Below are 26,406 nucleotides of genomic sequence, written 5' to 3' on the forward strand. Positions count from 1 at the left end.
GTGTAAACAAAGGCAATTGACAGCATGGTAATGGATTTCTGAGCGAACGCCTACCGAGCATGCATCTTTAACCTCTTGGAACAGAGCTGAGGCAGTATGATTTGTAATTAGCTTTACTTGTTAGTTAGCTTAAATTGGTAATTTAATAAATTAGTTTGTTAATTAATTAAGTGTTGTAATAATTAGTAAGTAGTTTACTAGTTATTCGTTTTGTTGTGTAATAATTAATCTAATTAGCTTAATTAGATTGATTAGTTAGCTTAGCTCAGATTAGCTTAGCTAATTCATTTGGACCCTCCGTCGAGAGGGCAAATGTTGTAATAAGTGTGCGTGCGTGTGTGCACGTCTTCCAATCCCACTTCTTTCTCCCTTTTATTTACCCGCTTTCGATGGTTAGATTATGGCATGTTTCAATTAGCATACCTATACTTGCATGTTTGCATCATTCATTTGTCTTGCATGCATCGGGCTCGGCGCATCATTCAAACTGCATTGTATTTCAATACACTTCTTTGAATACGTGTTTCAAGGCATGTTATCAAGTTGCATTCATATGCCATCTTAGATAGCCGAGCCTATTTAGTTGCATTTTTGCATGTGTTGCGTTAGGCATTTAACATAGCTAGGATCATGCATTGATTTCTAACTAGCTTTTTGTTTTGGCTCGGAGTACACTGTAAGTGTTTATACTTTAGCATCCTTACATGAATGTAAGTGTTACCATGATAGCATACTTGCCATGAGGCTATTTGCTTAAGTGATTAATTACATGAATGCCTGTAGATGAAGGCTTCATTACTTGAATTGGAACAATTCATCAAAATGTGAGTTTAAGGCCCACTTGGAGTGGCAAATCATCATGTTTTAAACCCACCTTGTTTGGTGGCAAATCCGCATTTCTAAGCCCACTTAAGGGTGGCAAATTCAAACCATTTTCGAAAACAAACATTGAATTGTTTTGTTCCAATTTAGGCGATCTAGTCTATACTTGTATGTTGTGCGCATCACGTAGTAAGTTAGCTAAATAACCAGAATAAGAACACATGTGTTTTCAAAACAACATATCATGATTAGTAGAGGCCGATCCTTTGATCGGGCGAGCGGGGGTGCTCATTTTATGACCTTCCCCCCTCGTACCCAAGTTTCCGAACCGAGGCAACTTTGGTGATGACGGACATGTGGCCTAGGCACGAGTCAGGGTTTCCTAAATTTCTCAAAAACAAAATATTTAGGTGGCGACTTTGAAATCTGGAAAAGCAGTCCATGTTTCGCGCTTTTTTATTAAAATCAATTTTCCAAAACGATTTGCTGGATTTGGACTCTTTGGTGATTTATCAGTCTTACATTGCACTTTGTGAGATCAGATTCAAAACCGTGACAAGAGTCCGAATTGTAGTAGCTAGAACCCAATTCGCGCCCTCTCCGAAAAGGGCGGCGCGCGGAGAAAATTCGAGCTGTCCACACCAGACGACTGCCCAAACGACCGGTATCACCCTTGTCAACCAATGTGTCAACCAGCATCCGTCGAGATGATCGGCCGAACAACCGGCATGTACAAATTTAGACAATTCAAACGACACCAAATTTTGATGAATATAACATTATTGTTAAATTTATTCAATAATGTATGACCAATCCCCTCAAATACAAACAACCTTTATCCACATAACAAAATACTCTTCTGGTACTGATTAACTTGATTTTTTTTCATAAATGATATACTTAGAAGGCTCTAAAAATTAAACGATTTGAATTGATGAACTGAACTCAAAATGGACTTAAAATGGCCAAAATTGGACCCTCCAGTCCAAATAGTAGACAATTCGTTTGCTTATCGAGCTCGTTTATTAAGGTTGAACTTGGCTCATTTGCTTATCGAGCTCTTTTATTGGGCTCTAGCTTGGCTCGATAAGTAACTGGACTTGAACTCAGTCTGGCTCGTTAATATTAATCGGCTCGGCTTGATAAAAAAAATTTAAATATTATTTATATTATTTAAATATTTAAATAAAAAAATATTATTTAAATATTTAAATAATATAAATAATATATTTATTATATAATTTAAATAAAGATAAATGAGCCGAGCTTGGCGAGCCAAACTTATTCGAGCTCAAGTTCAACTCATTTACTAAATCAGCCTAATATTCGAGTTCGAGTTCGACTCATTTACTAAACGAATCAAGCCCTTAACGAGTCGAACCGAACCTGTTCGTGAACAGTTCGGTTCATTTACAGCACTATAGATAAGGAAAAAGAATAATCCTTGCATTTATTTGTTTGGGCGAAAAATATTATTCGTATTTCTTGGCGTTTAATACAATGGAAAATGAAAGTCAACGGAAAACAAACCTATATGGACATAAAATATTTTTTACTTTTAAAAGGCAGAAAACGTTTTATGGACTAAAATTTTACCAATGTCACCATACTACCACCATCACTCTCACCTCCACCACTACACCACCATCACCATGGTCACAGCGACCATCACCTTTGCTATCACCGCCACCCCAACACCATGCCAACACCTTCACCTCCACCTCCATCTCCGTTCCACCACCACCATCACCACCAAACATTAAAAAATATTTTCTCAAAAAAATATTTTCTAAAAAAAGTTTCTTATAAAAAATATTTTTGCATTAGAAAATATTTTTCATCCAACAAACAGAGCGTCAGAGAAAATTATTAGCAAAAATTCGTAGTATGTAATATTACTGTTTAAAGAATATAAACAACCAACATTAATGAATTAATATTTTTCAAAAGTGAATTGTTTATTTGACAACAATAAACTTGGACCAAACAACAACCATCTTGTCCCTTTCCACACTGTGCTTTCACTCTTTTTCAAGGGTTTTGCATAACTTTATGTTGGTGAAAATACCAGAAAAAAGTATATTTTATTGATAAATAATGCAAAAAAAAAAATGAGATACAAATAGATCAGGCTGAGGCACGGATATCTCATTTTCTTTAAGGAGATCAAGCTCACTGCGGTAGGAAGAACCCAAATACCAATGTAGCAATCACAAAACTATGACTTGTGCCCTCCAGGATACAACAACCCGACCACTTGTCGTATGGTTCAAGCCAACTCTACACAAGATGGTGAACCCAAAGCTCCACCAAGAAAAACACCCTTCTTTGCTAGTAATCTCTCTTGTATAGAAAATAGTTGATGTGTTAGTGTAGAAAAGAGTAGATAAAAGGAACTATTTATAGGTCACTAGGACTTTACAAAATACACCAAAAAATAATAATGACCATGAACCTAAAGAAAATGGAGAGTGAATCCAAATATTAACTCACCACCAAGTTCATGAATTCTAATTAATCTCCATTCATGAATAAGACAAAAGGTAACCAAAACAATGAATCTCCATTCATGAACAAGATAAGATTCATGAACAAAATATATACATAATAAATAAAAGATATTAAAATGGTCCAACAATCCCCCTCTCATTTTAATATCAACAAGGACAAGAAAGATTACCAAACAAAGATAGACTAGTATGCATCATAAAGGTGTGCTCTGCATTGAACCTTCATTAGTGAAACAGCAACCTTTACGCCAGAGTCAGTAGTGATCTCAGACTTGAACTATGACTACTTAGGGAAAATAAAGTATTACTGTTCACACATAATAATCTAAGTGTTGACATGAACTTTTAATAGCCAGCGTATTACGGCCTTGTGCTTATCCCAGTTTTCATGAGCATATTTGAGAATAAGCCTTGTTCTCATAGAAAGCGACCCCACTTTCATGCTCACATAGGTGAAATCTGTTAAAGATGTTCCTGTAATTGACACACCCCACTTAACAAGAGCTACAAAATTTCATTTACAGTATAAAAACTCAACCCTCCAACATTACAGGACAAATGCACTTACATCATAGGGATGAATAACAAAATATTAAGGAGTGCATTTTTTACAACCACCATATGATTCGTTTTTCCCATTGAACTTAGTTACAGGATCTCTGGTCCCTAAGTTGGGTATCCTCATACATGGTTTATGATTTTATAGGCTTCAAACCCATCCCCCTCGATGTATTCCAGATTCTATCTCTCACCAAGGCCTTGGTTAACGGATCTGCAATATTATCACAAGATTTTACATAATTCACAATTATGATGCCATTACTCAAATAGGATCTCATATTACTGTGTTTCCTTTGAATAGGTCTAGATTTGCCATTATAAAAATGGTTGTTCACTCTACCAATAGCAGCAGTGCTATCACAACGAATTAACACAGGAGGAATTAGTTTTTCCCAAAAAATTATTTCATGTAACTAATCTCTCAACCAATTCGCTTCCTCATATACTGAAGCTAACGCTATAAGTTCAGCTTCCATTGTAGAATTAGCAATTATAGTCTGTTTTTTAGACTTCCAACATATAACACCACCACTCAAGGTAAAAATAAAACCCGAGGTAGAGAGAAAATCACCTGACAAAGTGTTCCAATCGGCATCATTATATCCCTTAAGTACCGCAGGATACTTGTTATAAAACAAACCATAATTTTTGGTACCAGATAAATATCTCATAATTCTTCTCATGGCTAGCCAATGATCTCAACTTGGCTTGCTAGTAAACCTGCTAAGTACTCCAATAGCATATGCAATGTCAGGTCTAGTACAGTCTGTAGCATATCTCAAACTACCAATCATGCTAGCATATTCCTTTTGATTAATCACTTCTTTTTCATTTGTTACAAAAGATAAATGTATGCTTGCATCAAAAGGAGTAGCAACATGTTTACAGTCTAGAAAATTATATTTCTTTAAAATTTTCTCAACATAATGCGACTGATCAAGAAAAATACCATCATTAGTCTTGGTAATTTTAATTCCCAAAATAAACTTAGCTTCGCCAATGAGAGGGTAATTTGTAAACAAATTGGGCCGAGCTAGGAAGAGTCTTTTTTGGGAGTTGGGCCATGTAATGGACCGAGATAAGGGTCGGAGTATGGACGACGGATAGCTCGGTCCCTTTTTATCTGAGTACCAAACTGGGCAAGGGCGTTGACCGAGCTACTTAAATACTAGGCCCAAGGGTTGGCCAAGGTGTTTGGTAAGACAAATGGCAGAGCTAGGTATAGCTCGGTCGATGCTTCTATTCCATTACTTAGTTGAGCACAGAGCCGAGGTAAAGATGACAGTCGAAGTAAAGAAAGTTCTATAGCAAACCGAGGTAACATCAATGGTGAGGGGCGAGCTATGTATAGCTCGGCGGGGTGGCATTAGATAGATCGGCTTTCGATCACACGGTCCAAATGGCAGGGGACCAAGATAAGGCAGTTCGGTCAGAAATGTATAACCAAGGTAAAGGTTTCAGCCATTTCACTTGGCTTGCAATGATGAGACTCCTAGTAAGACTCTGCTAAAGAGAGTTAGAGTCCTACTGGGATTCTGCAAACCATCTCACTTGGTTAGTAGTGAATAGGAGTATGACTCCTAGGAGGACTTTGCTAAGGAGAGTAGAGTCCTACTAGGATTGTGCAAAACCATCTCACTTGGTTGGTAGTGAGTAGGGTGTGTGATTCCTACGAGAACTCTCATAGGGAGAGTTGGAATCCTACTAGGAATGTGCTAAAGTAAAGTTTATAAAAGTTCATGACCAAACCTATGGACAGGTATCCCAATTCTTATTCTAGAATACACAGAGCTTATTATCTTTTGTCTAGTTGCTGACTTCGGCATTGGAGGGGTTTCTAGCACACTCTCGCCAGTTAGCTCACGTTTGTGTTTTTAGGTGACAAAGTAACGTTGTTCGGAGGAGTGCAAACTTGATCAACAGGATCATACGAGAAAAATTATTTCGTGCTCGTACAGCCAAGATCTTTCATATCAAAGTAGCTATTGACCATATTTTTAGTCTCATTTATAATATGCAAATTAGAGCCAAAGATAAGTAGATTATCTACATATATGCTAATAATCACATGTGCATTCTCACAAGTTTTATAATATATGCACTTATCACATTCATTAGTCTTACAGCCATTCTCAAGAATGCAGGAATCAAATTTCTCATGCCACTGTTTAGGAGCTTGTTTTAAACCATAAAGGGATTTAGTTAACTTACACACCCTGCTTTCTTGGCTAGGCTCCACAAAGCCTTCGGGTTGGTCCATGTAAATCTCTTCATCTAGATCTCCATTTAAAAATGTTGTTTTCACATCCATTTGATGAATTTTTAAATCATGAATTGCAGCCACTGCTATCAACAGTCTAATGGATGTAACTCTAATAACTGGAGAAAAAGTATTAAAGAAATCAAGATCAACTTGTTGCTTAAAACCTTTAGTGACAAGTCTCGCTTTATATTTATCTATAGTTCCATCTGGTTTATATTTTTTTACAAAGGACCCATTTACACCCAATAGTTTTACAACCCGGAGGTAAATCCACTAGCTTTCATGTTTTATTTGAAAGTAGTGAATTTATCTCATCATTTACAGCTTCTCTCCAGAAAATAGCATCAGGTGATGATAAAGGTTCTTGCACCGTAAGAGGAATTTCTTCCACATTGTAAAGATAATAGTCAGGGCCAAAATCTTTTTCAACTCTAGCTCGTTTACTTCTCCTTTGTTGGATTTGAGAATTTTCTTATTTTTGAAAAACTTGAGACGAAGTAGAAAAGCTAAGCACAGATAAAATATTTTTAGAAATTATTTGACCCCTACTATTTCTAGATTTGAAAAGAAATTTATTTTTATGAAAAATAGCATCACCTAATTCAAAAATAATATTATTTTCCGTGTCAAAAAATCTATAAGCTGTACTATGCAACACATACCCAAGAAAAGCACAGGTGGTAGCTCGTTCACCCAATTTAGGTCGTTTAGGATCTGCAAGCCTCACAAAAACTAAACAAGCCCAAACCCTCAAATAATCTAGATTTGGTTTATGCCCCCGCCACAACTCATAAGGTACAATTTTAGTCTTTTTGTGTGACACTCTATTTATCACATGGCAAACTGTCAAAATAGCCTTGCCCCAAAGATTTGAGGGAGCACCTGAATCAATAAGCATAGCATTTGTCAAGTCAATTAACGTTCTATTTTTTCTTTCAGCTACGCCATTAGATGAAAGTGAATATGGTAGAGTAGTCTCATGAATAATTCTCAATGAATGAACAAAAGAGTTGAATCCAAGAGATTCATACTCTCGGCCTCTATCACTTCTAATTCTCTTAATCTTTTTACCGAATTGATTTTCCACTTCAAGAAGGAATTCTTTAAATTTCTCAAAAGCATCACTTTTATTTTTTAATAAATATACGTTTGTGTATTTTGAAAAATCATCAATAAAAGTGATAAAATATCGGTTACCACCCCGAGTTAAAATTCCTTCAAACTCACATAAATCAGTATGAAATAATTCTAGCAATTCAGTATTTTTCTTTCAACACTTTTATGAGGCCTTTTGGTAATTTTCGCTTTACTGCAAATTTCACATTTCTCAAAATTTTTGTGTCGCTTTAAGAATTAATCCTAAACTACTCATGATTCCCACATATTTACTGTTAATATGACACCAACGAACATGTCAAAAAATTAATAGAATACAAAGTGTAAGTAGTGTCATAGTAATAATCATAAAATTAATTAGCAAGGAGATTTAAGAGATAAAAATGACATTTATATTCATCTATATTATAGGAAGCCACTTTTGCTTCATGTGCTTCGCAGTCTTCATCATTCATCTCCTCGGTTGGGATTTTGTTTGGGTTCTTCTCGGTAAGAACATATGCAACTTTCAAAAGGCTAAGGTAAAAAAGAACTTTTCCTTTCCACCTCTTAAAATGAACTCCCTTGAACTTGAAAGCCTTGTTGAGATCTCCAACCCCATTATTGATTTTTTCTAGTACTTGTTCCATGGATGATCTCCTTAAAATTATTGGTGAAAATACCAAAAAAAAATTATATTTTATTGATAAATAATAAAAAAAATGAGATACAAATAGATTAGGCTGAGGCACGGATATCTCGTTTTCTTTAAGGAGATCAAGCCCGCTGCGGTAGGAAGAACCGAAATACCGATGCAGCAATCACAAAACTATGACTTGTCCCCTCTAGGATACAACAGCCCGACCGTTTATCGTATGGTTCAAGCCAACTCTGCACAAGATGGTGAACCCAAAACTCCACCAAGAAAAACACCATTCTTTGCTAGTAATCTCTCTTGTATAGAAAATAGTTGGTGTGTTAGTGTAGAAAAGAGTAGATGAGAGGAACTATTTATAGGTCACTAGGATTTTACAAAATATACCAAAAATAATAATGACTATGAATCTAGAGAAGATGGAGAGTGAATCCAAATATTAACTCACCACCAAGTTCATGAATTCTAATTAATCTCCATTCATGAACAAGACAAAAAGTCACCAAAATAATAAATCTCTATTCATGAACAAGATAAGATTTATGAACAAGGTAAAAGAAGATTCATGAACAAAATATATAAATAAATAAATAAAAGATATTAAAATGATCCAACACTTTACATTATATATTGCTTCTAATGAAGCCAGTTCAATGACACAAACCCAAAACAAATCACCTAATAATAGAAGTCATGTTTGCTAACAAAGAAATCTAGATATGGACCTCTTTGAAAGCCATGGTAATCTTCTCCAACCAATGCAAGCAATTGAATGAGAATGATATCAATGAATGAATGGTGTGGTATGTTTCTCAATGACCTTGTGGGCTGCTGAAAATGTGAACCCACCATTGTTTGTCCCTAGCTAGCTTCACCATGCATGTCACCCTCTCTATATATGTATGCCTCTGAATTTTCCAAATGTTCCATCACTAGAAATCATTTTGGACTTTTTTTTTTTTTGGATAATTAGAAAACATTTTGGACTTTTACTTTTCATTTAACTTCAATGCCACTGACTAAAAATTTAAGGATAAATTATAAATATATTTTTTGAAATTTATTTAAAATATAAATTACTTTTTAGATTTGAAAAATTACAAATATCCCCTTATAAGAATATTTTATTTAAGAAAATTAATTAAAAAAATAAAATTCATAATTACTCTCGTATACAATAATAAAATTACTTAAATTATTAATTAAAACATATTTCTAACATCATTAAAATCTGCTAATTGGCTTGCTAATTTATTAATAAAAGAGGCAACTTGTTATGAAATTAAAAACTTCAGATGGCGGAATGTAATTTTTAAAATCACAATAGACAATCCATATTTTAATCAAATCTCAAGAGTATAATTATAATTCACCCTATACTTTAATGATTCAAGGCATGTCTACGTGGAAATGGATTCAGAATAATTTTAAAAGGCAATAATATTAATCTCTACTAACACAACAATAAATAAATAAATAAATAACAATAAAATTAATGTTACCATTAACTAAATGTTTTTTTTTTTTTATCATTGTAAGAAAATTTATTAATATAATAAAAAAAATCTTGGTAACAAGTGTCCCTAGTGCATAAATAAATAACAAAAAAAATGAAAAACATAAGACACTTTTCAATAAATTTAATACACTTTTCCTAAAATCAATATATTTTTTAATATTTTCACATATTTTCAAGACATTTTTTACACACTTTCCAACATTAAACATCGCATAAGGGGCACTTGTTAGCATATACATAAATAAAAATAATAATAATAAATAAATAAATAAAAAACAACAACAACAGCAACAACAACATTACATACCAGAACAAAGCATGGACATCACATGTACTTTTGATAAACTCATTTTTACAAGCAGTATCAAATGTTAAACACAGTCAATGAGGCATCCCCATTTTTTTAAGCTTCATTATATTTGTTTCAAAAAATGGATAATCTTTTTTCAAAATTAAACTTATCTACTTTTTTAAAAATAAATATAATGGTCCACGATATAGAGAAAAAAAAGGGGGAGGGAAGAGTATATACATATGAGAACAAAATTATACATCTATATATACACACATAAAATCAGATACAAACAAGACATTTTTTTTTTTTGGCTAGTCAATTTTTGCACCTACAACATACTACCTAAACCCACCATACCCCTTTGCCACCTCAACCAAAGAACAGGATATTGAAAATGGCAAGCACGATAGGATTAGAAGATAAAGTCAAAACACCCTGCCTGGAATATAACATTTGAACCCTGTAAATGATCTCAATTTCAAGCTTTTACTCATTGAAATCTCTCAACTTCTCTCCATGTTGACAATGTGGTAGAATGAAATCAGGTACCACCTCGATATCAGCAGCAGGCTAATGAAAATTGCAAGCACAAAATTAGCAGATGAGAAAAATATCATGCACAAGACCAGTTGAAGATTACAGGGGCAAAGTTGTGAAACAAAAGTCCATATGAGAAATATATACCTTGAATAGTTGCAACAGATGCCAAAACAAAAAATCAATGATCATAACCAAGCAGAAAAGCTTGCCTGCCCAAGCACCGCATGTGAGGTACCTAATTACAGATCATATCATCAAAAAAAAAAAAAAAAAAACATTGAAATTGCCCTCATGGGGTTTTCTAGCTTTCTCTAACTAAAATGTTGAGACCACTATCATCAAATTAAGACTTCCATCTAAAATGAAGTTTGAAAAAGTATATTTTGAAACCTGCCCCTGATTGACCACCCATGTTAGCCTAAACTATGTTTGCTTTTATAAAAACAAAAGTGAACTGTTGGAACCAATGACCAAATACTATCCAATTAAGTTAACCAATAAATGTAGTTTCAGATGTAAGTGTATCGCTTTACCTAACAATAGTGAAGGTCACAGAACATTTTAACATAGCAACTTACTGAGGATCAGATGTCAACAGAATGCAGATTTTTATGTTTGGAGAATTAAGGAATCTACTCGCTATAAGAGATGGTTTGGCAAGAAAGAAATAGTCAAATATGAACTGTTTTCTCATACCGTGAAAGTCGTTCTAAAAGACTCTGATTCGAGCATCTCAAAGCACGGTCATAGACAATCTCTGTCCTTTTAGCAACATCATGCCAACTGTACAATTTTTTCATCTGGCAGTAAATGGAAGAGACAAACATAAACAAAACCAAGCAAGCAACACATCTTCAAACAAACCACATATATTTAGAAAATTCACTCACACGAAGATGCATATCTTGTGGATCTATTTTGGGAAGCATGGCTATTGCCTTCTGGATTGCTTGTACCATATCAATGGGATCAGGTTTCGCTAGTACAACCATATCGTCTGGTAGAACCTGATGAGGCAGAACAAAAAGAAATAAGAAAAGCCAAAATGTTATCCAAGATTTTCAGAAATTTATCATTCCAGCAAACTAACTCATCTTCACTCGCTTAAGAACACAAAAGGCAGTCATTATCTAATTAACCACGTATAGAGAAAACATCTCATAATCCATGCCTCTGGGACACCTCCCACACGTGTACTGACTGTTAATAATCCACAACTTGCAGCTTCCAATATTGCTATGCAAAATGCTTCTGTTAAAGAACTGCAAAAGTAGATATATGAAAATCAGGTGAAAATATTCAGAGAAACACACACACACACACACACACAAACACAAATAAAAATTATAGCGATTCCAGTTTTGATCCAACCCTTATTTCTGGACTCGGGTTTCATGGTGTTGTATTTTTGGTCATATCTTGCTTTCCTTGTAATTCTTTAAATGTGACTATTGGGTTGTTGTGGTTGTGTTTGGAACAGATTGGTTGCTTAGTTTCCAAACTGCTATTGCCTAGATTTTTGCTCCTCTGCTCGAGCGGTACTTCTTGCGCTCGAGCGGGCTTTGCAAACTCTCAGTACTTTTGCAAGTCTGTAAAACAACTGGGAGAGTGTATTCTACACTTGAGCGGTTCTTTCTGCGCTCAAGCGGCCTTTCCTCGAGCGGCCTTTCTTGCGTTCGAGCATTGGTCTGTTGCCTGCAAAACTACTTGGAGTGTGCATTCTGCGTTCGAGCGTCACTTCTTGCGCTCGAACGAAACAACTTATTGTGTCTGACGCTCGAGCGTCATTTCTTACGCTCGAGCGTACTGTACGTATTTCAGTCCATAAAAGTGATATTTTACATCACTTTTTCAGATCTCTCTCTCTCTCTACTTTTCAAAAACCTAGATCTAGAGCCTCTCTCTCTAAAACATACATTCTCTCTACATTTTCACCTAGATCCGTTGGATTCTCTACCCGTGTGCCTTTGTTAAAAAGGTAGAGCGTTTCAAGAGATTCATTTTGGTCCAAACAAGATTTGGTTTCAACGTCTTTGAAGTTCCTCCATTGTTACTTTGGTCTTCTAAGCTTGAGGTAGGGATTTTTTACAATTTCTTATGATTTTTAACTTAGTTATTTATTGATTGTGTAAATAATGTTGGGATTTGGAAGATTTTAGACAAACCTAGCATTTTGGTTTAAAATCAAATGAAGGTATTGAAAATGATTATGGGTATAGAGATAAGGATGTATTGTGTTAAAATTGTTGATTTTGACACATGGGTTGGATTTGGTAGAGAATGGAGTTTTACCCGAAAACGTTTCAAATAATTATTTTGTATAAATAATGAAATTAGTATTGGGAATATGAAATTAGATGAATGTGTATATAAATAGTGGAGTTGGATGTATAATATTTCTCACCTATGGAAATTTGAATAATTTATCTGTCTTGGAGATTGTATATCTATTTAGACATATCTGTTTTGAGCTATCGACTTGAAATGAATTGAGATGAAATGGATTAAGATATAGAATTTGGCATATTATGATTTTGTAGAATACAAATAATTTTATTACAGGCATTGCATATGCACATTATACTTATATCTTTGTTAAGATTCATAAATTGTATTAGATTGTTTCTACTGGGCTTTGGCTCACCCTATTTGGGAAAAATCATTTTCAGGTGTTGGAGATATACCTCCGCCAAGGCATCAGTTTGAGGAGATTTGGAGCAAGAGCTTCTTTTTATTGTATTTACCTTGTATAGCCAAGGGCTTAATTGTATTGAGTTAGACTCATTTTGTTGTAACCAAGCAATGACTTGGAGAGATGTAAACCTTTAGGACAGATGAATATTTGTTTAGCTTTCATTATTTTTCACTATTCGTAACACCTGTTGTAAATTCAGAATAAACGATTTATGAATGTATATCGCATGTGTCACCTTTTGTATATTAACTCTAATTAATAAAAGTTTCTTATTATATTTATATCACTGTATTAGTGATTGGAGTTGGTTTATTGCAAATATTTTTGGGGCATTACAAAAATAAAAAATAAAAACTAATCTCAAGTTATGAGACTGAAAATCATTTTTGTACGTCTGTTGTAAAGATGGATATCTGCGATGTTTGCTCTTAAGCTTGCATAACTTGTGTAACTATCTCCCACACACACACTTATGGTCGTAAACATATATATTATATATATATGAGTAAGTACAATCATATTAGTAAAAAAGCCATGAAGCAGAGTTGATACCATCTAAACATGACCAATTATTAGTCACTATGTCTTCAAACATAAGTGCCAATTAGTTATCGGGGCATGATACGATTTAACATGACTAGTTATTAAATGGTGGTTTCTCACCAAAAAAAATAAGAAAGGGAGAGAAAGAAAGAGAGAAAAAAAAAAAAAAAAAGATCTTGAGTGGGGAAACAAAGTTGCTTGGCATCAAAGGGGAAGAAATTGAAAACAAAGAAAGTAGCATGTCATCCGTAAGTCCCTTTATCAGCCATCAAGGATAATCAACCATAGATGGACATCACAACATATTTTGCAATGTCTAGACTAAAAATCATGATTATTTATTACATTGTCATTGGACTTAACTTTCCCCTAAACAAAGAGGCTCATTCCATTAGGAATCTTCCTCAATCAAAAAATTTTGGAATATGCATGAGATTAAGGGCAAATTCAATGTGTACATTCCCAAATAACCAAACCAAGCCAAACCACGCCTTAAGTCCCATCAAATGGGGTCGGCTACATGATTCTTCTTCTCCACTCGACTCTATCAATGGCCATTTGGTTAGTCAAGTTCAGGAGATTCATATTTCTATTTACTACACTAACCCACGTCAATCTAAGTCTGCCCCTTCCCCTAACACTTTCATCTACCGTCACTATATCGTATCTCTTCGCTAATATCTCTGTTGGTCTCTGTTATATATGATCAAACCATCTCAATCTATTCTCTCTCAACTTATCTTCTATTGGTACTACTCCTACCCATTCACGAATATAAGCATTCCTAACTCTGTCTTTTCTAGTCTTGCCACACATCCACCGTAGCACCCTCGTCTCAGCAACACTTATCTTATCTACATGTTGTTTCTTAGTTGCCCAACATTCCGTCCCCACTATTCTAATAATCATTCTATAGAAATTTCCTTTTAGTCTAGTGGGTACTCATTTATCACACAGTACCCCAAATGCACTCCTCCACTTCTGCTTATCCTAAAAACTCTAAATTCAAGTGCTTCTCTCCAACTCTCCAACTCTCCAACTTAGTGGTAACTCTTTCTCTAATCTCATCCACTAACACGATATCATCTACAAAAAGCATACACTATGACACATCATCCTGAATATTTCTTGTCAACTTATCCATAACTAAAGTAAAAAAATAAGAACTTAAAGTTGATCCTTGGTGTAAGTCCACAATAATTGGAGATTCACTTGTCTCTCCGGCAAGTAATCTAATAATAGTCACCACACCTTCATACATGTCCCCAATCACATTAATGTAATATTTTGTCAACCCTTACTTCTCTAGCACCCACCAAATTATATTTCGAGGCATCCTATCATATGCTTTCTCAAGATCGATAAAAATCATATGAACGTCTCTTTTCTTTTCTCTATACTTTTCTATTACTCTCCTGAAAAGATAGATCACTTCCATTGTTGACCTACTAGGCATAAACCCAAATTGATTTTCTGGCACCTCAGTTATATCTCGCAATCAACGTTTTATCACTCTCTCCCACACTTTCATTATATGACACATCAGCTTGATTCCTCTATAGTTGTTGCAATTCTTGACATCTCCTTTATTCTTATAAATTGGCACTAAAATACTCTTCCTCCACTCCTCTCGCATTTTCCTAATCAACAAAATCTTACTAAATAATCTAGTCAACCACTAAAATAAACCAATTGAAATCAGATAGTCCTAAATCATCATTTCTCCCACTTTTCCCTTTCAGTACAAGTATTGAACTTTACAGTTAGATTGTTAGTTCTGAATCTAGAGGTTTCTTGCATAGAAAACATTAAAAAACAATAATAGATTTTGTTTAAAAAACAAAAAAATATTTATAAATAAAATAAAAATAAAAAAAAACAAAAAAAAAAAACAACAGAAGCTCCTCCTACCTTAGAATTATTTAGAAAATAAGACATTAATGTGTGGTCGGCTCAATCTTTTCTTTTATCTTTAGACTGAAATTGATTTGTTTCACTACAATTGCTTAGGAACCTAAATGGCTAGAATGTTAGGTTCTCACAAACTGCACATAACTAAACCAGCCTAAGCCTTGTATTCCAATCAGATAGGTCCATGAAATCTTGTCTTCCATTTCGCTCTATTGAGAGCTATATGCTCAGTTGAATTAGTAAATAAATACATCTCTCTTCTTACTATCAGATCCTTAGTTAAAAAATTCATCCCTTTATCGATCAAAAACTGTTAAAAATTGTAAATTTTCAAATGATTAGGTCAAGCTACAGGAATTCTTTTCTACAGGAAAAAAAAAAAAAAAACATATATCATATGAATAGCAGAAATATAGTCATACCTGTTTAAGAATATGTGGCCTGAAATCAGAACAGACTGTACTTTGGCATGCGGAACAGCGCCTAACATTTCCACTCGATCCTGAAGAGAGTGCTTTTCTCTCATCTCTTCTAGCCTCACCCTTTTAGGCCCATCTCCTCCAACGACAAAACGAACCTGGAAATATGCTTCTAGATTAGCTAGTTGAATTAAAAAGAAACAGAGACACAAGCTCATATGTATAATATATTACAAGTTGGTATCGACATTCCTGAACATTGCAGATAATTTACAAGAATCAAAAAGGAGGAGGACAAAGACGAAGAAAAAGAAAAATTAATATTGCACTGGAATTAACAATGTGAGATGGATTTAATCCTTGGCCCAGCAATGGTGGCACATCACCAAAAAGATGCCCATGCCCTGATCCACACTGAATTATTATGAGTCAATATTGTTGAACAGGAAATTATAACTTTCAAAATGTCCATTAACCCTTACCAGCGTTAAATATTAAGTGAGAAGCAAATAATACCCTTGCTTTATCTAATCCATTACATGGTTAGTGTTAAAATCCACCTACTCTCCACCTACTTCACCCACTTAAACCTACTCCACTAAACCTAACCCACTACACCACTACCACCTCACCTACTCCACTAAACCTAACCCACTACACCACTACCACCTCACCTACTCCACTAAACCTAACCCACTACACCACTACCACCTCCACTTCACCTACTCCTTACCTACTACACACTCACCCTCTTCTATATATAGGAATCATGAATCATTGTAATATACATCAATACATGAATCAATAATACAATTCTTTATTTCTCTTTATACATTAAATTTCTACATGGTATCAGAGCCATAAGATTTAGGCCCGTATTTTGTTTTCTCACCGGCGGGCAGCCGGCCGGCAACCTTGCCTTCGCTGCCCGCTGGAATTTTGTACACATACCTTCACTTTCCTGCCTCTTCCAACTTTCTTACAACTGTTGTCCCATAGATGGGCTTCATATCTACCGGTCCATCTATGCCTTGTGACACCTCTATACTGTGAAGTCCTCTGTCCAAATGCATCAATGGACTTCCTATGGACAACCTGCTTCTGATCAAGCTTCTCAGACCCTCTTTTCTTCCCCTCCTTGAATGGTGTTTGGTACACCTCATGGCCTCTAAATGCATAGTAATCTGAGTATTGTTGGGCTAATAACGAAGGCCTCTCGAGCAACTGAGATGGGGCTTCATATTCCCTTGCCCATCCAGCATCCATAACCATCACTTTGTCACAGTCCATAACTGTGGGTATTCTGTGAGCTATGCTGATTATTGTAAACGACACAAAGTCCTCGCGAATGGTTTTCTGAATGACAGCATCGGTCTGGGAGTCGACAGAAGCCGTTGCTTCGTCCATAAACAGAATCTTGCTGTGTTTTAGCATGACTCTCCCCAAGCACAGAAGCTGTCTCTGTCCCACACTCCAATTGTCTCCGCCATCAACCACTGATGCATTGAGTTTTTCAGGCTTTGCAGCCACAACATCTTTTAGTGGTACTGTTTTTGTGCGAAGGGACAGAAATCATCACATTTCTCACCTTTTTTTCTTTTATTTTGTCCTCCACTTTACACCTCACATGCCTTCTCTCTGTCTAAACAATAATTTTCCACCATCTCCCTCTTTTTCTACACAATATTTTTGTACCACCGCCCACTCCATGATACCAATATCAAAAAAAAACAAAAAAAAAAAAATTTCATTCCAGTTAATTTTTCTGCATTACCACACCTACCATTCGAGTTTGCCAAACACACTTGCTTTATTCATATCGGGACTCACCCCGATCACCATTTTACATCCAAAAAAAAAAAAAACAAAAAAAAAAAAAACAAACAAACAAACAAACAAAAAACAAAACAACCGCACCCACAGTGGGATTTTTCTTCTCTACTCTACTGCGGGTCTCTTCTTCTTGCTTTTCTCTTGATTGTCCCGTGACTGCCCAGCCTCCATGCTTCCTAGACCACCAAGCAAGTTGCCTCCTCCCTGCTCTTCCACTACAGCATATGGCGTCCCTCCAAATCGGAACATCACGGTGGCCTTCCGCTTCAGCTCCTTGTTTTCTGCCCTTAGCACGCTTATCTCTGCTCGCGCATCCTTATACATGCGTTGGAGCAGAGCCAGCTGGGAGTTTAAATGCTGCACCTCATTTGTCCTACTCTGCAGCCGGTTCGACAAATTTGTGACCGCCGTCATGCTTTCCACACATGCCTTCAGAGTATACTGATTTGCTTCCACATCCGACTGCACTGCCATTCTTTGCTCCACAGACCGCATCGGAAAGTTCAGCGGAGTAAACTCCGGGGCACTCGGTTGAGGTTCCAGTGCTACCGCTCCAGTTCTCTCTCTTGTTGACTCGTTGAGGTCGGGAAAGAGGGTGAGCAGACTCCGGGAAGACGAGGCCATTTTCTGGGCAACAAAGTGTTACAGACTATTTTCTGGGCAACAGAGTATTACAGACTATCTCTCTCCGCAAACGGAACTATCTTTCTCAGCAACACGAAGGATTTTTCAGAGGTTTCTCTCAGTTTTTTCTCTGCCTCAGCCTCTGCCTTCGTCTTGGTTAAATAGCCGAGGCTGCCACGCGCATCGCGCGCCTCTTGACGCCCGACAAACTGGCACGCCTTTTCATGGCACATCTTTTGATAAAGTGGACACGCCTTTTGATGGCACGTCTTTTGATGGCACGCCTTTTGATGGCACGCCTTTTTATGAATTGGGCGCACCTTTTGAGGATGCGATTTTTTAAGGGGTCCGACAAGACTCTGTAAACTGTCCCGACATTGATTCCGGTTAGCTCCTTTATGGGTCCGACAAGACTCTGTAAACTGTCCCGACATTGATTCCGGTTAGCTCCTTTATGGGTCCGACAAGACTCTGTAAACTGTCCCGACATTGATTCCGGTTAGCTCCTTTGTGGGTCTGACAAGACTCTGTAAACTGTCCCGACATTGATTCCGGTTAGTTTCTACAAGGGTCCGACAAGACTCTGTAAACTGTCCCGACATAGATTCCGGTTAGTTTCTACAAGGGTCCGACAAGACTCTGTAAACTGTCCCGACATAGATTCCGGTTAGTTTCTACAAGGGTCCGACAAGACTCGGTAAACTGTCCCGACATTGATTCCGGTTAGTTTCTACAAGGGTCCAGCAAGACTCCGTAAACTGTCACAACATTGTCTGCTACAACGGTCCGACAAGACCCCATAAACTGTCTTCTACATCGGTCTGACACCGCCATCCAGTGTCCTCTACACCGTTATGACACCACCATACAATGTCCTCTACATGGTTATGACACCCCCATACAGTGTCCTCTACAACGTTATGACACCACCATCCAGTGTCTTCACCAATGGTCTGACACGACCATAACAGTGTCTCTTATCCTCTTTTATTTTTATGTATTTTCTTGTTATTCTCTCCAAACTCAAGTTGGTTAGTTCCTATCCCCCTTGAGTTTGCGGGGGGCTGTTAAAATCCACCTACTCTCCACCTACTTCACCCACTTAAACCTACTCCACTAAACCTAACCCACTACACCACTACCACCTCCACTTCACCTACTCCTTACCTACTACACACTCACCCTCTTCTATATATAGGAATCATGAATCATTGTAATATACATCAATACATGAATCAATAATACAATTCTTTATTTCTCTTTATACATTAAATTTCTACAGTTAGCATACAACTTCCTTAGTATAATCAATAACGATCAAAAGAAGATCTTGCTCTGGAAATAGCTGATATTATTGGTCAATAACAAACCCATTTATCAATAGCAGACCCCTAAGCAGCGTGGGCATAAACATGTGACACAATACAAGCATGCCATCATGTCAATTTTCAAAAAAAGGACAGGATACATGGGGACGCACAAAAATATATAGTTTTCTGTATTTATTATATGTCATATATATAACTATTTTATTAAAAAATAATAAAAAAATGCAAGATTACACTAATTCCTAAATTCTAAAGAATGACAGATTAATAGATATAAATCTCTATTGTTTTATTTATCATTGGATCTCAAGTTTTTTTTTTTTACAAACTTTTATTGTCTGTGTATATCTAACCGATGAACGCACATGTCCCCCCAAGTGCCTCAAGCATGTCCTGGTCTAAAAAATTTAAAAATTAAACATAGGAGAAGAAACAAAAAAAATAATAACTACTTTTATTTTCAAACAATAATTTTATCATAAATGGATTTTTAAGAGCAAGGGTAATAAGGTAACTTTGAAACTTCCGTTAAATCCGTCTCTAGCCAACAACTCTAACAAGGGAAATTAGTGTTATTTTCAAATGTTCAAGGGATCAAGCTCTGTTTCAACAAATGCTGAGGGGAGGTAGCCAAGCAATCAAAACAACATGAAAGAAAGAAATGTAAATGATGGTCATGCATAAATCCTTGGTCTGTTTTGTCCACCATACGGTAGGTTCTCCACTTTTAACAGACAAGCAAACAACAATTATCCCCAGTGCACATGGACTTTTTTTTTAACAAAATTATCCCCAGTGCACATGGACTTGAAACATAACTCAGAATGACCCCTTTTAAGGAAGAAAAGAAACCACCACAAGCTCAAGGATAAGTAATACTAATCAAATTTTAAGTACTCACTACAATGGCCTAAATAACTCACATTGGGATATTTACGGCATACTTCAGGGATTACTTCAACAAGCAAATCTGCACCCTTTCGATAAACCAATCTACTTATCACAACTATAACAATTTCATCAGTGCTAAGTCGTTCTGGCGCAGGCTTGAACATAGCTGTGTCGACAGCATTTGGAATTACAAAAACCTTCTCTGGCGGCAACCCTGACCTTAGAACTGTGTTTTCTTTACTTGTATGAGAAACACAAATGGCCTGACTCACATCTGCTAGAGTAAATTGCAGTACTTTGTTCATGTGAATGCTACCCGCATCAGCAAAACCATAGAGCGAATGATCTGTAAATACAACCTTGTACCCCATTGTGCGTGCGTGCATCAAAGCTTCATGACACAGAGTTGAGAAAGCTTGATGTCCATGCACTAACGATATCTTTTCCCGAATCAAAATTGTCCTTATTATTGGAAGTGTCCCATAAAAGGTGGGCAGTGTGTTCTGCATAAGGAACGGTTTCCATGGTAGGTAGTAGACCTTCAGGCCACCAGTCATATACCTGACCCCAGAACGTTTTTCATAAGCATGAGTCAATACCACAACCTGAACAATCAAATGATCAAGTTTGTTTAACCAACTGCCACAAAAGTACACTGGACATTAAAATGATACCCCTACCAGGAAGACAGTTTACTCTTCCATTCCAAAACAATACACATTCAGTAACTTATCCCCCCCCCCCCCCCCCCCCCCCCCAAAAAAAAAAAAAAAAAACAAAGAAGACTCAGAGTACAAGTAGAGAAGACAATTATTTGCCAAATTTTGAATAAACTTTTCCCAACTACAGTGGAAACAAATTTTAAAGTGTCGGTTCGTTGTCCATGCATCCGTCCTACTGATAGGAGGGTTTTTACTAATTGCTAATTAGTAGAAGCTAGCAAGAACACAGTTAAACCACAAACTGAATGCATTATCTGACCTTGTGGCCAAGCTTAAGTAAGCATTGTGATAGATAATAAATGTGACTCTCCACGCCACCAAAATTGGGATAAAAAAAATCAGACACCATCAAAATTCTATGTTTCAACCATTCACCCATGTTTGGCATCCGAACACCTGCAATAAAGAAAATAAGTTACGTTTGAAAGTGTTTATCCACGATGCAACATGAAAAAAATAGGATAGAGGTAAATTAAGAAAATGATAGATTGATAATGGAAACAAGTAAAACAAACTACTAGAAGGTCACTGGAAGAACCATATTAACTGAGGCTAACAAAAGACCAACTATACTCCAATAGTGCAAACATCATGCAAGGAAAGTACAGCAAATACTACAAAGGAATGGGGAAACCAGAGTCAAGAGCAAACATTGGAAAATACTACAAAAGATTGGTGAAAACAGAGTCAAGAGCAAACATTGACAAGACTCTAGCTTAGGTCTTGCAAAGGAAAACTAAGAATTTTAAATTAGATTATATTCTTGTTTTTGTGTTTTTCTTGAATTTTTATCATTTTATGTCATGACCAGTTCTACACTTTTTTATGGGCTGCCAAGGTGACTTTTTTCTTTGTGAGCTGATTTATTTAGTTTGGGTAAAATTTGCTACGGTTCAGACATTAGAGAATCAATACAACCCAAGTCTGAATTTTTTCTTGGCCACCAAGTTTGATTGGCCTCCAAATTCACTCTCCTGTATATACATATTTAGCTTCTTTTGATCAATCGATGAAGAAATATTTTTGCTGCCTATTTTTTGTGGATTTACAAGTGTGCTTTCCTAAGAACCTAGGTCTGATTTCCTAGGCCTCCTCTCTTTTTTTCCTCTTTCCATAATTTCTTCCTGAAGTAATTTTTTTTTCCCCTGTTGCTACGGTGCTACCAGCTGATTCCCTTTAACCACTTGTCCAACCAAACATATAGCCCTCATAAACCTTAAATCCAACCCCAAAACCCTTAAATGGCCTGTCCCAGCCATCTGTAACCATTTTTCTCAGCTAAACCTCAAGCATAACCACAGGTTATGGGACCTATGATGACATTAATCAAGCATAAATAGACCATGCACATTGGGTGAAGAAGACTTCAAAGTCTTTTTTACCCAAATACACAATGCATGCACAAGAGCTGTTTGGTATGTGGAAAAAATGGGAAAAAGGAAATAAAAAATGGAGGCAAAAGAAAGGATGCATTTTTTGTTGTTTGTTTTTTTTTTTTCTTTTTTTTTTTTTTTTTGGGGGGGGGGGGGGGCTATAAGAGAAAGGGAAAGAACGAGAGATGAGAAACCCCTCCAAGCACTCCAAAATTCATTTGCCCAAGATTGGGTGGAAGAGAGGAGGTCAAGAACTCCTCCCATTTTTAGCAAAAGCAAACTTGTTCTTTGCACCTCAAAAGTTGGTTACTCGTCCTTAAGGATATACGCAACAAATAATATAGTACCCATTTCCTTCAACCAAACAAGAAGGCCACCCACAATCCAATCCACGTGGATGACTCTTCCATCCGTCTTAGGCCTTGTTTGGCAACATTACTTTTTAGTCTAAAAGCCAAAAAAGTCACTAAAAAAACAAAAAGCCAACAAACTATATCATAAAGTCAAAGATTCCCTTTGCTCTCTACTTTTTGCAGATCTTTTCGTAAGAAATTAAAAAGTCATCCCAAACATACTAATTTTTTTTACCTCATATTTTAGCCAAAAAGTCAAAAAATTACTAAAATAACATGTTCCCAAACGAGGCCTTAGTCTTCCTTCCTATTTTCCATTCTTCTAGCAAACATAAGGTAAAGAGTCCTATCATGACTAATCTCGTCCATGTCGAAGAGCAACCACCAACCCCTGCCCCCAAAAACCAAATTTTGTAAGGAACAGAAGCCAACATTCTTGACAAGATTAATATAATGCAAAACATAGAAATAAATTTAGGTGAAACCAAAAAACGTAAATATAAAGAGATTATAGAGTAAAGAAAAAATACATTCATCAAGAAAGAAGAACAGACTCTACTCCACTACAGGGCTACATAAACAATTTGATCAATACCGATCTTGCATTATGAATGCTCATGATTTCAGATCCGAATAGAGGAACTAAGAGAGTATGATCGTGCATAGCCAAAGTCCTCTTATTTATATTATTCCTTCACCATTGTTCATAGCAATCATAAGGCTATGTTTTGTTAGAAGATTTGATGAGAGAAATGGAAAGGGAAAAGAAATGCAATCCCACTTTTTGTTTGGTTATAATGGAAAACATAAGGGAAAAGAAAATGAAAGGGAAATGCAATCCCACTTTTTGTCTCTTGAGTTCACTTACGTTGTGTTTGGTTGGGGGGATTTGGAAAGGGAAAAGGAAATGATAAGTGAAATATAACTAAAATATATCTACATTTCACCTAGTTTCCCTTTCCTTTTCCAAATCCCTTCTCAAATCTCTCAACCAAACACAGCATTAGGCTTTTTTTCTTTCTCCAATTCCCAAATCAACCAAACATAGCTTGGAATTTGAATCCTATAAATTCTTTCTTCTTTTCTTTCTATTTCCCTTTCCCTTTTCATTTCCTTCATCAAATCCTTCAACCAAACACAACCTAAGAGAATACTGACAAGGAATCTCATAACGATTTCAGGTGACAGGAGCATTCAAATTAAACAACAGAACTAAGAAACAAAAGCCAGAACCAACAAATGTACACATTTTAATTTAAACATACTGAGTTGCAGATATACCATTATGTATTTGACTAACCATGAAAGAGATTATACAAAGCAATTCAAAATAACTATACCAATGCCATGAACCATGAGCATAACAATTCAGCGAAGTAAATACATTTCAAAATAATGCAAATAACCATGGAGGCATAGCAACATAATGACAATCATAAATGCAAAAAATCCAAGAATATATGGAAACCTAAAAGCAGACTCTAAAAACATTAATTAAAACAAAAGACCAAGTTTGAAGCCATGGAATCTCTCTCTCTCTCTCTCTCTCTCTCTCTCAATTAATCTATAACTAAGCTTGTTTAGTGTCCCAAATAATTGACATGATCTAATGGACTGACTCTAGTCTGGAAGGTTTGATGTCAAATCATACTAACACTATGTAAAGTTGATTTGCAATTAAGATGAATTCTTCTTTGAGGCATTTCATCAAACACCCTGTCCACCAAGGTTATTATATAAGAGCAACACAATATATATATATATATATATATACGCGTTTGATCAGCATGGAAGAGAAGGTGAAACCACAATTTCCAAGTGACACAACATCCTCGGAATCTTAGTGGGTTGTTCGTTGAGAAGAATGTGAGACTTCAATTCACACATCCACAATTTCGCATACAATTTGATCAGATTGTTGAAGAAGAAGAAGAAGCCACATACACAGAAACCCCATAAAAACATTATTAAGATTGATTTAAGGGAAACTCACCAAGGAGTAGTGGGCAATGCCAATCTGGTTTCAGTTTTTAGATGAGAGAGAAAGAGAGCGAGAGAGTGTGAAAATGGAGCTTCATTTGCTTCATGAATTTCAGTGCCAGATCCGTCCTCCCAAATGGACCCATGCTTGTCTTTCAACTCGGCAAAAAAATTCCCTCATGTGTTTCGACTTTTACGCCAAAAAATAATTTTTTTAAAATTAATTTTACATAAAAAAATATTTTCGTTTTTATTTTTTCGTACTCAAAATAAAAATATTTTATTGACAAAAAGATAAAATTTTATTTATGACTTTTTAATGAATTAAAACATTTATTTGAAAAGACTAAGGCTTGGTTTGGCATAACTTAAAAAAAAGTCAAAAAAGTCACTATTCTATTTAAGTTATATCATCTTATTTAAATCACATCACCTCTCTAACACATCACATCAAATCCAATCCAAACCCAACCCATATAAACCAATAAATTAAAAAGTGTACTTTTTTAGAACATCCCAAACTAACCCTAAATATGTTGAAACGATAATGAGTGACTCAATTTTGTTAAAAATAACTTACGAAATTTTTAAAAATAAGTTATTTTTGAAATAATGATGCAAAATCATTTTGCTTAAAAATATTTTATTTATATTTTAAAAACATTTTACTTGAAAGACTGAGCCTTAAATTTCTCAATTTATTAGCCCATTACTGTTTATTTTAGTTATATGGTTTAGCACTTTGGGCCTGAATGAAAATGGTGTAAGGAGATTCTGCTTGATCATGGGTAGGTTGGGGACAAACTTTTTTTTTTAGTGTTCTTTTTTTTGGTTGTTTTTGTTATATGGTTTAATTTATTTGTTACTTTTTTTTTTTAAATAATTTTTTGACTTTTAAACTAAAATATTAATTTCTCAAATAACTCTTATGGGTCGATCTCCTGTCATTGCAACATCATTTTTTGATTTGTGTAAACAACAGTATTATATCAACACAATTTTATCTGCTCACAATCCCCACAAATAAGATAGCAAGTAAAATTTCAAAAGTTGACACATACTGCAATTGATATAAAACTTGCAATATATCTAACCACCTCATTTATTAAGAGAAAAATGTTTGAGGGCCCTAATTCTGTGGCTCAAATATGGCTCAAATGGCTAAAACGACGTCGTTTTGGCCATTTTGATGTTGTTTTGTACTCAAAACGACGTCGTTTTGGCCATTTGAGCCACATTTGAGCCACAAAATTTGGGCCCTCTACCATTGCTGTTATTAAGATTATGAAGAAAAAATTACACAAACAAAGCATTTTTCTTATGCAAAATATTTTATAATAAAATATTTAATAATTCATTATTTGAACAAGTTCGATGGAGGACACCACATGGACACATAAAACCGCGTCAGTTCTATTCAAATAGCATGGTTGTCATTTTTGTTTGTTTTTTAAGTACAAATTAATTATAAATA

General features: G+C 35.6%; 1 protein-coding gene across 3 annotated transcripts; it reads right to left on the reverse strand.

Annotated features, from left to right (window-relative positions):
• Nucleotides 1-9,960: 9,960 nt before the first annotated feature.
• SETH2 (UDP-Glycosyltransferase superfamily protein) lies at nucleotides 9,961-25,154 on the reverse strand. Of its 3 annotated transcripts, none has more exons than XM_028212180.2 (9): nucleotides 24,946-25,154; nucleotides 21,486-21,622; nucleotides 20,537-21,109; nucleotides 15,832-15,986; nucleotides 11,432-11,522; nucleotides 11,151-11,267; nucleotides 10,957-11,060; nucleotides 10,405-10,469; nucleotides 9,961-10,290 (listed from the first exon to the last, which is right to left on the reverse strand). In XM_028212180.2, the coding sequence occupies exons 2-8, from the start codon at nucleotides 21,612-21,614 to the stop codon at nucleotides 10,439-10,441; spliced, it is 1,200 nt and encodes a 399-aa protein (XP_028067981.1). In that variant the 5' UTR covers nucleotides 21,615-21,622; nucleotides 24,946-25,154; the 3' UTR covers nucleotides 9,961-10,290; nucleotides 10,405-10,438. The 3 variants fall into 3 exon arrangements, with proteins under 3 accessions (XP_028067981.1, XP_028067979.1, XP_082755210.1); XM_028212178.2 differs by having other exon boundaries at nucleotides 10,405-10,495; XM_082899084.1 differs by having other exon boundaries at nucleotides 10,405-10,495; nucleotides 20,537-21,065; nucleotides 24,946-25,097.
• Nucleotides 25,155-26,406: the final 1,252 nt, after the last annotated feature.

This window comes from Camellia sinensis, chromosome 12 (assembly GCF_055761805.1).
Source record: "Camellia sinensis isolate YWXY chromosome 12, ASM5576180v1, whole genome shotgun sequence".
NCBI classification, from domain to species: Eukaryota; Viridiplantae; Streptophyta; class Magnoliopsida; order Ericales; family Theaceae; genus Camellia; species Camellia sinensis.

Bases quoted from the DNA above. Each gene is read 5' to 3' on its own strand.
- SETH2 (XM_028212178.2), bottom strand. From the start codon at position 21,614: ATGCCAAACATGGGTGAATGGTTGAAACATAGAATTTTGATGGTGTCT. The intron at 21,110-21,485 runs GTCAGATAATGC...TTGATTGTTCAG, and splicing joins TACTTAAGCTTGGCCACAAG to GTTGTGGTATTGACTCATGC. The intron at 15,987-20,536 runs GTGAGTTATTTA...GCATATTTCCAG, and splicing joins TATGCCGTAAATATCCCAAT to GTTCGTTTTGTCGTTGGAGG.